Genomic DNA, 14,037 nt, shown 5'->3' with positions numbered 1-14,037 from the left:
TCAAGCTAGAGCGCAGTGATTTCGTCATATTGTGCCCGGTCACAAAATAACCCGTTACCATTTTTTTCAGTTTAAGACACGACAGTCTAAGACAAATAAATTGTCTTTTATGAATTTTTAAAAATCAAATTTGGAGAGGGCGCTAGAGAGCCATTTTAATTGCTATCCACTACATTTGCATATCATTGCGTTCAGCTTTGAAATGTCCCAAAACGCTACAGCAAAACTTTCCAAAAAAAAAAAGTTTAAGAAATTTTGAATTTTTTAAATATTTCTAGAAATCGCGATTTTGTTTAAAATTCACGATGACCATACCTTAAAACATATCAGCTTCAGAATTCAAACACTACTTTGCTCATGGGTTTTGTGTCTTGTGGCCAAGTTTGAAGTGATTTCGATCAAAACTGGAAGAGAAAATGCCAAATGTACAACGAGGTGCACATTTGTCAGCGCCGAGTTTATCCAATATGGCCGACTTCCTGTATGACTTAGGGCGGGGTCATTGTATTATTTTTTACATGTCCTCCCATGAACTATTTTTGGGAGTGAGCGTCATATTTTTGCGGCCACTTTTTTTGGCTTCGGGCTCCCATTGGCCCCATGTTATTTGATTCGATTTTTGAGGTGGCGCTACTGAGCCGTCTTTCAATATTTTTTCACGAAACCTTCACTCAAAATTAGAGCTCATGGAGTTCTAATTTTTGATACCACTCACGAGCATATCCATCTTTGTTTAGTACTCGATTTTTGCGTTTTTCCAGCCCCCGGATCTAATTTTAATAAGTCCCTCGCCGTGACAATACTCGTCCTTCGGCTCGGGCCTAATAATTAATTTAAATGGACAATGCCACGTGTCCTTCTTAGAAGCATAAGAATAGTAGATACAAACAGTGTCACCCGCCTAAGGCCCAATGTCACTGGGATAGGCTCCATTCCCCCGTCTAAGGCCCAAAGTCACTGGAACAGGCCCCACACACCCGGCTCAAAACCTCGTCTGCTTCTGTCTGTCTCATGGACAGTTTGTGTAGGAGGAGCTACTTTAAGGCCTGATCTTTATGTCTCTGTGGAGCATGTCTCTGTGGGAGGAGCATGTCTCTATGGGAGGAGCATGTCTCTGTGGGAGGAGCATGTCTCTGTGGGAGGAGCATGTCTCTATGGGAGGAGCATGTATCTGTGGGAGGAGCATGTCTCTGTGGGAGGAGCATGTCTCTATGGGAGGAGCATGTATCTGTGGGAGGAGCATGTCTCTGTGGGAGGAGCATGTCTCTATGGGAGGAGCATGTATCTGTGGGAGGAGCATGTCTCTGTGGGAGGAGCATGTCTCTGTGGGAGGAGCATGTATCTGTGGGAGGAGCATGTCTCTGTGGGAGGAGCATGTCTCTATGGGAGGAGCATGTATCTGTGGGAGGAGCATGTCTCTGTGGGAGGAGCATGTCTCTATGGGAGGAGCATGTATCTGTGGGAGGAGCATGTCTCTGTGGGAGGAGCATAACCCAGACAAATCAATGGATCAAGTAGATTCAATGGGAGAAGAACACGTCTTGTAGTTTTGGTTCGACAACAGATGTTGGCGTGCTCGTTTATGAAAGAAAGGGCAAGAATCAAAATAGTTAGAATGAATCAAATGTTTAATCTCTGTCAGTACAATTCGATAGTCTGACCTGTCTTTATGTGTCTGACCTCCAGAAGTGTCGTGTTACTGTGGCCTGTCAGCTGATTTAAACAGATTTTGATGATATTTTCCTACTTTGACAACAAGAGTACATTAAATGTTAAAAAGTAACAGTATTAATATGTAGTTGTCTGAAAGATATTGATGAACTGTTGCTTTGCTTTCTGACCTGTGTTTCAGCGTCTGACTTCAGAATGGTGATGATCGGAAAGGATCAGGAGGAAAAGGCTAAACTGGGCACGTTCCTCACGTTGAAGGCGAGTGTCCCTTATGGAAAACTGTCCAAAGAGAGCAGCGTCTTCAGCGGAGAATGGAAGAACGCCGTGGTGAAGGTCTACAACACCTCAGACCTGTTCAGCGCCGACGACACCGCAGTGAGAGAAGAAGTCCAGCGTCTGCGTTTCGAGTGCCATCCTGAACCCAACGTCTTCCTGCTGCTCGTCGATCCTTCAGACTTCACCAGAACTGACCGAGACAAGCTCAAGTTCATCCTCAAGTGTTTCGGAGACGACGCCTTCAAACATTCAATAATGATCGTGACAAAAGGCGATGCCGGTTGGAGCCCTACGGTTCATAAACTCAAACATGAATGCAGTAGCAAATGCGTGACACTAAACTTTTCTGAACTTTCTGCGTCGGCTCTTATAACGTTGATGGAGTGCGTTGAAAACATTGTTATCGATAACCAAGACCTTTATCAAGGCGCACCTGGAACGTCCCAAGCGATTTACCAAGAAATCGACAACAAATCACCTTTAAATATCGTGCTCTTTGGCCCGTACAAAATCTGGAAAGCAACAGCAGCAAGAGTCATACTGGGAAAGAAGATGAGCACAACAAATCAGACGAAGAGCGTGGACCATAGGGGACATGCTTCAGGGCGAAGTGTGCGTATCATCGAGCTGCCACCTTTGTTCAGTCTGAACAAGGACACCGCTGCACAAGAGTGTCTGCAGTGCCTGTCTCTGTGCGACCCAGAGGGCGTCCACGCCTTCGTGTTGGTCCAACCTGTGGGTCCACTCTACCCTGAGGACAAACAGGAGCTGGACGCCATCAGGAGAGTGTTCACCTCCAAAATGAACGCCTTCCAAATGATCCTGTTCACGGTGGATTCAGAGTCTGGAGCTTTGGCCGTGTCCAACTTCATCAGAAGAAACAAAAACGTGCGAGAGCTGTGCGAGAGTTACAACAACCGCTACGTCATATTCAACATCACCGACCAAAAGCAAGTGCCACATGTGATCCAGATGGTCGAGGACATGAGCCAGAACGGATCGAAAGGTTTCACAAAGCAAATGACAATGAGACCTCAGGTCAAAAGGAGAGAAACATTGAACATATTTCCAGTCCCAACTCCAAGAATTCAAATAAAGAGGCGTTCAGTCAAGAAAGATTCATTACGAATCGTTCTGATCGGTAAAACTGGGTCTGGAAAAAGCGCTACCGCCAACACCATTTTAGGCAGAACTGAGTTTGAGGCTAAATTATCTCAGACGTCAGTCACAAGATTCTGTAGAAAAGCAGAGGGCCAGATTGAGGGCAGGTCAGTGGTGATCGTGGACACTCCAGGTTTGTTTGACACGACTTTATCCAACGATCAAATCAAAGAAGAACTGGTCAAATGTGTTAGCCTGTTAGCGCCTGGACCTCACGTGTTTCTACTGGTGCTGCAGATCGGACGCTTTACAAAAGAGGAGCATGATACTGTTCAGTTAATAAAGGAATTCTTTGGAAACGCAGCAGAAAATTACATGATCATAGTCTTCACGAGAGGCGATGATCTGGAAAACATGAGCTTAGACACGTACCTCAAAGAAAGCAACAGCAAAGCCAGGGCTTTGTTCGAAGAGTGCGGCAACCGCTGCCACGTTGTGAACAACAAAGAGAAAAAGAACCGCAAACAAGTGCAGGAGCTGTTGGGGAAAATCGAAAAGTTGGTGCAGCAAAACGGCGGAGGGTTTTACAGCTCGGAGATTTTCAAAGAGGCTGAAAAGGCCATCGAGAAGGAGACCATGAAACTCCTTAAAGAAAAAGAACCTGCCATGAAGAAGCAAGAGCAAGAAATCGAGAAAAAGCTCGAAGTTACAAGAAGCAAAATCTTGGACCTCAAAGCCAAAATTGAGGAAGAAATAATGCAAGGAGCCAAGAAAGTAAAGGAAAAGCAAGAGAGATTAGAGAAGGAACAGGAATCACGACGCAAGTATGAACAACGGAGAAAAGAGGAAGAGAGGACGAAGCAACTACAAGACGAACATCAGATCAAAGAATGGAACAAACAATACGCAGAACTGGAGAAACAAATCAGCACAAAACCTGATTCGCTCCCAGAAAGTTTGACGTTACAGAAGGAAGATTTGAAACACGAAAAGGAGGAATGGCAACAGAAAAGACAAGAGTGGTGGACCAAACGGATGGAAGAGGAGAAGAGACAAGAAGAGCAGGAGAACACGAAACTGATGCTGCTAGAGAGAGAATACACTGAAGCCAAGAAGCAGTTTCAACAGAAGAAGCACGAGGACGAGCTGCGGCGACTGAAGGAGGAGCAACAGCTCAAGACGATGCAGGAGGACCACCGGAGGCAGCTGGAGGAGATCCGACTGCAGAACCTAGAGGAGGCGCGGAAGCAAGCGGAGATGTTGAACGACTTCCAGAGGATGTACGCCAAGGAGAGAGACGCCATGAGGGAGTGGAGAAACAACACAGACAAGATGGTGCTCAAGCACATAAACAAGAGCAAGACGCACAGGAGAGACCTGCAGACACTGAAGCTGAAGCAAAAGGAGGAGCTGGAGAAGCTGGAGCAGCTGCAGAGGGGCTACGATGCAGAGTTTCTGTCCAAGGAAGTGGCAGCGCTCAAGAAAAAGCACGAAGAGGAAATCCATGAGTTTGTCCAGGAAAAAGTCAACGAGATGTCCAACTCCAACTGCACCATTTTATAACAGTGAACTCACCCGAGCAGAAGCTATAGTCTGAGCTGAGGGACCAATACAGGGTCACGCCACTGCCGGGGTCTACTCGACTATTCGACTATTTATGAGATTATCAACAGTAAACTATGAAGAGACTGTAATGAGTAAAAATCATGTTGAAAACTGTAATAATAATAATCATGTCATAACTGCAGGATGAAAACATGCCCCAAGTTGTGTTTTGTATATCTGATTTTTCAGATTTTTCAGAGTTTTCTGAAGCCTAAAATGCACTTTTGTGTGTGTTGAGTTATGTGGGGGGTTTTCCCTGTTTTCATCAAATAAATCAAATCAAATCAAATCAAATCAATTTGTTTTTGTAAGGCGCAAAATCACAACAACAGTTGCCTCTGAGGGCCACAGGGAGAAATGAATCAACAATCTCTGTGGTGGCGATGGAGTCAGACAATGTCTGTGGTGGCAAGGGACGATGTCCCAGGGTCCTCTGTCCTTAGACTCTCCTTCTCGGCCAGGAAAAACTACAAAAAAAACCTCTTTGGGAAAAAAGCGTAGAAACCTGGAGGAGTTCCAGTGAAGGAGAGATCCGACTCTCACAGACGGACAGACGGACACGAGGAGACTGGAGCTGGACCCACTCTTCAGGCAGATGAGGGACCGTCTGAGTCGAGCTGGACCCACTCTTCAGGCAGATGAGGGACCGACTGAGGCGAACTGGACCCACTCTTCAGGCAGATGAGGGACCGTCGGAGGCGAACTGGACCCACTCTTCAGGCAGATGTAAATAAAGACCTTGAGAACGATCCTCGCCTCTCGCAGTCTGTGATAGACTAAACTTCCACAGAATTGGTGGAGGATGAGGGCATCTCATTGTGCATGGAAAAGAAACATTTTCAAATTTTGCTCTAAAATATTCCCTTCTGGATGTCGGCTGACGACGCATAGCGTCCAGTAACAATTCAGCGGGGAATGATGGGAGAACAAGGAGACCGAGCCAGTGTATTTTTGACCTGCAATAATGACTGGGACCATTCAAACAGAAAAGTGAGGCAGAAACTTCTTGTATTTCTTACAAAAATCTGCTGAAGTTTGCCAAAACCTGACCTACATTTTCCACATTGCACAAGTATGAATTCAGTGTTAATGTTAGCTCATTAGTTTAGACAATCAGTTGGACTGATTTAAAAGGGAGTTGGACTTCACGAAAAAACAAAAACAAAAAAATAAAACGTGGGACGTGTAGGTAACTAAAGAAGAAAGCTAAAACTAAACCACTCTACTGACAAGATTAACTACCCTCTGTGGCTTGGTGAAATTTGTATTTATTTAGTTAATTTTATTTTTTCAAGTTTGTATTCTATTTTTTAATTTTTAAAACATTTAAAAAAAAAAAAATAATAATTTTGTTTGGTACTGATTGCTGCACTTACACAATACTGCCCCTTGTGGCATGGTTGGTAAAGCTCTTGCTAGTCTCAAATCTCTCTCAGCTGAAACTCAGATCCTGCTGATGACTCATGGTCATGGTCTATCTTTGTTATTATCAGTGTTATGACTATGATTGGATGCTGTGTTGTTCCCTGTCTTAGATCACTTAGAGAATGCATGATTGCATCTGCTCTTACTAAACAACCTGCACATCTTCTGACCCTGATGACACACGCTATTATTCTGCCAAACACGAATCTAACTCTGATAATGACTATTGCTCCTATACTTTATCCTGAATCTAACAAATCTAATTTCTCCTTTAATTGGGGATTGTCTCACACCGTTCTATCTCCATGATGGGTTATTTTGTATTAAATGTTTTCTTTTAGGGATTTGCTTAATTATGTAATGATTTAATTTGATTTTTTAACATTTAGTATGTTTACGTCATTATTATTATTATTTTGTGAGGTTGCGTCTGGCGCCTCTTTATTGTGATCACACGTGGATGTGATCAAAAGGGGGGATTGTGAATATTGATAAATTTATTGTCATGCATTTATATTATATTTCTGTGTCCTATTTATCATATGGGTCACGATGCACTTTCTGTGTACTTTCTGTGTAATTTCTGATTATCTGTGGACTGGTATAAACAATCTTAATGCTGACGTCATGCCATTTTATCAGACCCAAGTAACATCTTTATAAAACACTGTTAAATCTTGTGAAAAGTCAAATCTCAGCTGCAGACGAACAACATGCTACTGTTCTGCCTGTTTTTCCCTGTTTTCATTAAATACCTTGAGAACGATCTTCGCCTCTCGCCGTCTGTTATACACTAAACTTTGACAGTGTTCAAAGTATTATAAGTGTTCTTCACATCACAGAAGTCGTCTTTAGATTCATATTTGAGTCCCGGTCGCACTCATATTCACTTTTACTTAAACGCTCGTGCTCCAAAACAAACATTGAGATGTGCATTTGACTAAAAAGGAAAATGATCGAATATAACTGGCGCAATAATCCGACAGTGAAAGAGCGATCAGCTTTATAAAAACACATCCAGGACACGAAAAAAAGACGTGACATTTATACATTTGAAATAAACAAAATTTCAGCTGCCACAAAATAATGTTGCAAAATGAACCAAAACTTTATTGTTCTGGTGAAATATCGACGCAGCAGCCTGCGATATCGATCCTGTATCAGCAGATTAAGTATTACAGCATATCGATCCTGCAATATCGATCCTACAATATCGATATTTCAGCTTCAGTTCACACTCTGCAAACATTGTCTACTTTAACAGATTATTCTTCTCTTTTTCTCACATCTTTCTGGACTCTAAGGGAAATACTTAACATAAGTCATGACGGGTCAAAGCAGCACACGTAGAAGTACTACACCAGGCGTACCTGTACTGCATGTACCTGTACTGCACGTACCTGTACTGCACCACCATCATGTTCTGCTCCCCACAGTGTCGCGCGCAGCGGATGTACCTCATCCAGCTCGACTTACTCGGGTCGTTCCCATCGATAAAGTGCTGTAGTGTCCCCTCCGCGTCGTAGATCTGTAAAAACACACAGGAATACTGTTAAAACACGCGGGAAGTACTGTTAGAACACGCAGAAAATACTGTTAAAACACGCAGGAAATACTGTTAGAACACGCAGGAAATACTGCTAAAACACACGGGAAATACTGTTAGAACACGCGGGAAATACTGTTAGAACACGCAGGAAATACTGCTAAAACACACGGGAAATACTGTTAGAACACGCGGGAAATACTGTTAGAACACGCAGGAAATACTGCTAAAACACACGGGAAATACTGTTAGAACACGCGGGAAATACTATTAGAACACGCGGGAAATACTGTTAGAACACGCGGGAAATACTGTTAAAACACACGGGAAATACTGTTAGAACACGCGGGAAATACTATTAGAACACGCGGGAAATACTGTTAGAACACGCGGGAAATACTGTTAGAACACGCAGGAAATACTGCTAAAACACACGGGAAATACTGTTAGAACACGCGGGAAATACTGTTAGAACACGCAGGAAATACTGCTAAAACACACGGGAAATACTATTAGAACACGCGGGAAATACTGTTAGAACACGCGGGAAATACTGTTAAAACACGCAGGAAATACTGCTAAAACACACGGGAAATACTATTAGAACACGCGGGAAATACTGTTAGAACACGCGGGAAATACTGTTAGAACACGCAGGAAATACTGCTAAAACACACGGGAAATACTATTAGAACACGCGGGAAATACTGTTAGAACACGCGGGAAATACTGTTAAAACACACGGGAAATACTGTTAGAACACGCAGGAAATACTATTAGAACACGCGGGAAATACTATTAGAACACGCGGGAAATACTATTAGAACACGCGGGAAATACTGTTAGAACACGCGGGAAATACTGTTAAAACACACGGGAAATACTGTTAGAACACGCCGGAAATCAGACTGTAATAGTCAGTGTTATTGTTGCAGCTGTTTTTAAGTGTTTGTGTTGGTTTTACATAGAAACACATAAAGAGCTTTTAGAACAAAGATAGACGCATTATTTATATCTAAATGTCAAAAACAAAAGAAAAACTATTTCTGATTTTCCTCAATGAAACACTTTATTCATAAATATTCTCTCCAAAGCTTCAGTCACAGATTTACACCTTTGTGCTTTGGTTTGACTGTTGCTGAATAAACTAATTGTAAGTTTCACCTAAAGATTGTGAAAAAGAACATGTATAATACATATATGTATATATATACACACATCTATATACTGTATATATGTATAACACAAGAGCAAAGGCAGTTGGAGCTTCAGTAAACGTCTGAGCGCTTCGAGCCTGAGGCAAACGCTTCATTCAAACAACACCAGAGGAAAGTGCTCGTAATAAATGAGCCGCTGTAAAACAAAGAAAACCAGAGAAGATTTACGCCGGAGAAACTCTGCGCGTGTTGATTTTAGACGTTTCATGTGGCTCTGAGTGACTCTGAGCGGCTCTGAGCGGCTCTGAGGCCCGCGGACCCTCGGCTGGTGTGAAACATTATACAAAGTAGATTTACAGCTCCTTAAAAGCCGTCGCGCTGAAGAAAACACTAATTGAGGAATAACAGTTCATTCTGGAAACGTAAACTCAGCTGCGTTTACATTTAAACAAGAAGAAAGAGGAGGAGGTGAAGAGCTCCATCGCCATGACGACACGAGACCTCCAGCGCCATGACGACACGAGACCTCCAGCGTCATGACAACACCAGACCTCCAGCACCATGATGACACAAGACCTCCAGCACCATGACAACACGAGACCTCCAGCACCATGACAACAACAGACCTCCATTACCATGACGACACAAGACCTCCAGCATCATGACAACACCAGACCTCCAGCACCATGACAACACCAGACCTCCATCGTCATGACAACATGAGACCTCCAGCACCATGACAACACCAGACCTCGCACCATGACAACATGAGACCTCCAGCACCATGACCACACGAGACCTCCATCACCATGACAACACCAGACCTCCAGCACCATGACAACACCAGACCTCCAGCACCATGACAACACCAGGCCTCCAGCACCATGACAACACCAGGCCTCCAGCACCATGACAACACCAGACCTCCAGCGCCATGACAACACCAGACCTCCATCGTCATGACAACATGAGACCTCCAGCACCATGACAACACCAGACCTCGCACCATGACAACACGAGACCTCCAGCACCATGACCACACGAGACCTCCATCACCATGACAACACCAGACCTCCAGCACCATGACAACACCAGACCTCCAGCACCATGACAACACCAGGCCTCCAGCACCATGACAACACCAGACCTCCAGCGCCATGACAACACCAGACCTCCATCGTCATGACAACATGAGACCTCCAGCACCATGATGACACAAGACCTCCAGCACCATGACGAGACGAGACCTCCAGCGTCTGGACAACACCAGACCTCCAGCGTCTGGACAACACGTGGCCAGAAGATGTAAAACAAGCTGTACTTATCAAAGAAGCTGTAGTATACATGTAGTAATGTACTTTTAAATGTATTTATTTTACTTGAACCTTGAGACGAAAAGTTTTAAAAACAAAGATCGAAATTAAATAAATGAAGAGCGTCACATTCGGCCCAAAGAGGATCAACATCTAACTCTGACTCTGAGCGGGACATGACTCTGAGCGGAGTTTCTGAACCTGGAGAACCCCCTGAACCTGGAGAACCCTCTGAATCTGGTGAACCTCGTGAACATGGAGAACCTCCTGAACCTGGAGAACCCCCAGTGCCTGGTGAACCTCCTGAACCTGGAGAACCCCCTGAAACTGGAGAACCCTGTGAATCTGGTGAACCTCCTGAACGTGGAGAACCCCCTGAACCTGGTGAACCTGGTGAACCTCCTGAACCTGGTGAACCCCCTGACCCTGGAGAACCCTCCGAATCTGGTAAAACTCCTGAACGTGGAGAACCCCCTGAACCTGGTGAACCTCCTGAACCTGGAGAACCCCCTGAAACTGGAGAACCCTCTGAATCTGGTAAAACTCCTGAACCTGGAGAACCCCCTGAACCTGGTGAACCTGGTGTACCTCATGAACCTGGTGAACCCCCTGACCCTGGAGAACCCTCTGAATCTGGTAAACCTCCTGAACGTGGCGAACCCCCTGAACCTGGTGAACCCTCTGAACCTGGAGAACCCCCTGAACCTGGTGAACCCCCTGAACCTGGTGAACCCCCTGAACCTGGAGAACCTTCCTGAACCTGGTATCTGTATCTGAGGCCCGGTGTCTGAGGTCCAGTGTGATAAACGCTGCATTAGTGCCACAGCAGATAAACTCGTTGCTCACGGCTCCATTAGAACAGCTCCGTGTCAGACGTGTGCTCTAGCTGCAGGACAAGGATAAAACATGGACTCAACCTGACCCATGTTCAAACCACAATGGTTCATGTGGACCGGCCCAGTCATGAAGCCTCTCCTAAAGAAGAGCAGGGGGAGGGGGTCAGGGGGAGTGGCAGTACTGAGTCATTACTGGCCCATGTCTAATCTGACATTTTGGGCCAAAGTCCTTTCACAGATTTCCTCTTAATAAACAACTCATTAGATGTTTTTCAGGTTTTAGACCTCATCACACTGAGACTGCTGTTGTCATGGTGACACTGAAAGGGCAAAGCCTCAGTCTTAATTCTGTAAGATCTGATATGAGTGCTGCCTTTGACACTGTCCATCATGGGACCCTCTTGCAGAGACTAGAGGACTGGGTGGGCATCACTAGCCCCGCCCTAAACTGGTTAAGGTCTTATCTGGAAGCCAGGATGTACTTTGTGTCAAAGACCACATTCCCCTGACCTGTGGGGTGCCCCAAGGGTCAGTCCTGGGACCCCTTCTGTTAAAACTCTACATGCTGCCGTTAGGTCATGGAGCGGCCTCCTGCTGGTGCCAGAGTCAGGACAAAACATGGAGCGGCCTCCTGCTGGTGCCAGAGTTAGGTCTAAACATGGACAAGCCTCTTGCTGGTGCCAGAGTCAGGACTAAACATGGACCGGCGTCCTGCTGGAGCCAGAGTCAGGACAAAACATGGAGCGGCCTCCTGCTGGTGCCAGAGTCAGGACTAAACATGGACCGGCCTCCTTCTGGTGCCAGAGTCAAGACTAAACATGGAGCGGCCTCCTGCTGGTGCCAAGTCAGTACTAAACATGGACCGGACTCCTGCTGGTGCCAGAGTCAGGACAAAACATGGAGCGGCCTCCTGCTGGTGCCAGAGTTTGCCCATGTCTTAACAAATGGCGTGATTATAAGTAAATTACTCATAATGTGGCTGGCTTTGATAACCACTTGCTGTTAGAATATTTTGCCACGCAGAGTTTAACCCCCTGTTTACAGTTAAAGGTAGTACGATTGTTCAAATGTATGACAAAAAATTCTGATTCTGATTCCTTGGACCGGCCTCCTGCTGGTGCCCAGAGTCAGGACTAAACATGGACCGGCCTCCTGCTGGTGCCAGAGTCAGGACTTAACATGGACCAGGCCTCCTGCTGGTGCCAGAGTCAGGACTAAACATGGACCGGCGTCCTGCTGGTGCCAGAGTCAGGACAAAACATGGAGCGGCCTCCTGCTGGTGCCAGAGTTAGGTCTAAACATGGAGCGGCCTCCTGCTGGTGCCAGTCAGGACTAAACATGGATCGGCCTCCTGCTGGTGCCAGAGTCAGGACTAAACATGGAGCGGCCTCCTGCTGGTGCCAGAGTTAGGTCTAAACATGGAGCGGCCTCCTGCTGGTGCCAGTCAGGACTAAACATGGATCGGCCTCCTGCTGGTGCCAGAGTCAGGACTAAACATGGACCGGCCTCCTGCTGGTGCCAGAGTCAGGACTAAACATGGACCGGCCTCCTGCTGGTGCCAGAGTCAGGACAAAACATGGACTGGCCTCTTGCTGGTGCCAGAGTCAGGACTAAACATGGACTGGCCTCCTGCTGGTGCCAGAGTCAGGACTAAACATGGACCGGCCTCCTGCTGGTGCCAGAGTCAGGACTAAACATGGACCGGCCTCCTGCTGGTGCCAGAGTCAGGACTAAACATGGTCCGGCCTCCTGCTGGTGCCAGAGTCAGGACTAAACACGGACCGGCCTCCTGCTTGTGCCAGAGCTGGCCCTGGGCGGGGCTAATGCTGCTGCTGTAGAACTTGTTTGTTTAAAAGGCGTGTCACGCCGCGGGACAGAAAAAAGCTCCGCCCTCAAACGACTGAAGAACGAATCCAAAAACACCAGATCAAAGCGTTTCATCTGCAGCGCTTCACCTTTTGTGCCTTTTGAGGCTTTTTTGTTCTTTGCACCACTGTTTGAACTGCACTAAACCATCTTTTCACTCATCTTCCACGTCTTTTTACTTGTTTCTTTTTGCTCGTCTTTCTCGTCTTTTCGCCCGTCTCCCTCGTCTTTTCGCTGGTCTTTTTGCTCGTCTCCCTCGTCTTTTTGCTTGTCTTTTCGCTGGTCTTTTTGCTCGTCTCCCACGTCTTTTCGCTGGTCTCCCTCATCTTTTCGCTTGTTTTTTCTCTTGTCTTTTCGCTCGTCCCTCTCGTCTTTTCGCTTGTCCCTGTGGTCTTTTCACTGTTTTTTTTTGCTCATCTCCCTCTTCTTTTTGCTCGTCTCCCGCACCTTTTCACTGGTCTTTTTCGCTCGTTTCTCTCGTCTTTTCGCTAGTCTTTTCGCTCGTCTTCCTCGTCTTTTCACTGGTCTTTTCGCTCGTCTCTCTCGTCTTTTCGCTCGTCTCCCTCGTCTTTTCGCTCGTCTCCTTCGTCTTTTCTCTCATCTCTTTTGTCTTCTCGCTCGTCTCCCTCGTCTTTTCGCTTGTCTCCTTCGTCTTTTCTCTCATCTCTTTTGTCTTTTTGCTCATCTCTTTTGTCTTTTCGCTCGTCTCCCTCGTCTTTTCTCTCATCTCTTTTGTCTTTTTGCTCATCTCTTTTGTCTTTTCGCTCGTCTCCCTCGTCTTTTCGCTCGTCTCCCTCGTCCTCTTTGATCCCGTTTTTCGCTCCAGATTTGAACGGACAAACCCGCTCCGTCGCGTTCATTTTCCGGACGAACGCTCGACATCAGAGAGGCGCCCGTGACCCATCAATTCGCACCCCCGTCCTATCACTGCCCCCCGTCCCATCACTGCCCCCCATCCCGTCCGCGCCCCCCGTCCCAGCACTGCCCCCCGTCCCGTCTGCGCCCCCCGTCTCAGCACTGCCCCCCATCCCGTCCCGTCCGCTCCTCCACGTTCCCTCGCCGGCTCCAGGTGTCCGGCGCGTCTCCCATCCTCGCCGCAGAAGTGGTCCTGAGAGGGCGGCATCGATTGCCCCGGCGCCGGATCAATACGCCGGCCCCCGCTCCGGCGTTATCTCGGCGGTCTTCATCAGCGGCGCGTCACTGCAGTTTATCGCCGCCGCGCCGGAGTCCGTATCTGATCG

At 46.5% G+C, this 14,037-nt stretch overlaps 2 protein-coding genes across 2 annotated transcripts in view; one reads left to right on the top strand and one right to left on the bottom strand.

Annotated features, from left to right (window-relative positions):
* The window catches only part of prdm6 (PR domain containing 6), a 192,854-nt gene that overhangs the window by 91,887 nt on the left and 86,930 nt on the right, over positions 1-14,037 (bottom strand). The window contains exon 5 of the mRNA XM_072443914.1: positions 7,479-7,606. Coding sequence (XP_072300015.1) covers positions 7,479-7,606 — 128 coding nt within the window. The remainder of the gene's footprint in view (positions 1-7,478; positions 7,607-14,037) is intronic.
* Positions 1,833-5,272, top strand: LOC140359040 (GTPase IMAP family member 8-like). Its single transcript, XM_072443913.1, has one exon. It carries the CDS (start codon positions 1,867-1,869, stop codon positions 4,609-4,611), a length of 2,745 nt encoding a protein of 914 aa, XP_072300014.1. The 5' UTR covers positions 1,833-1,866; the 3' UTR covers positions 4,612-5,272.

Source organism: Eucyclogobius newberryi, unplaced genomic scaffold (genome assembly GCF_026437365.1).
Source record: "Eucyclogobius newberryi isolate DKJ021-1_F unplaced genomic scaffold, fEucNew1.0.hap1 SCAF_134, whole genome shotgun sequence".
Lineage (NCBI taxonomy): Eukaryota > Metazoa > Chordata > Actinopteri > Gobiiformes > Gobiidae > Eucyclogobius > Eucyclogobius newberryi.
The sequence above is the reverse complement of the archived record's forward strand: the minus strand, read 5'-3'. Positions and strand labels throughout refer to the sequence as shown.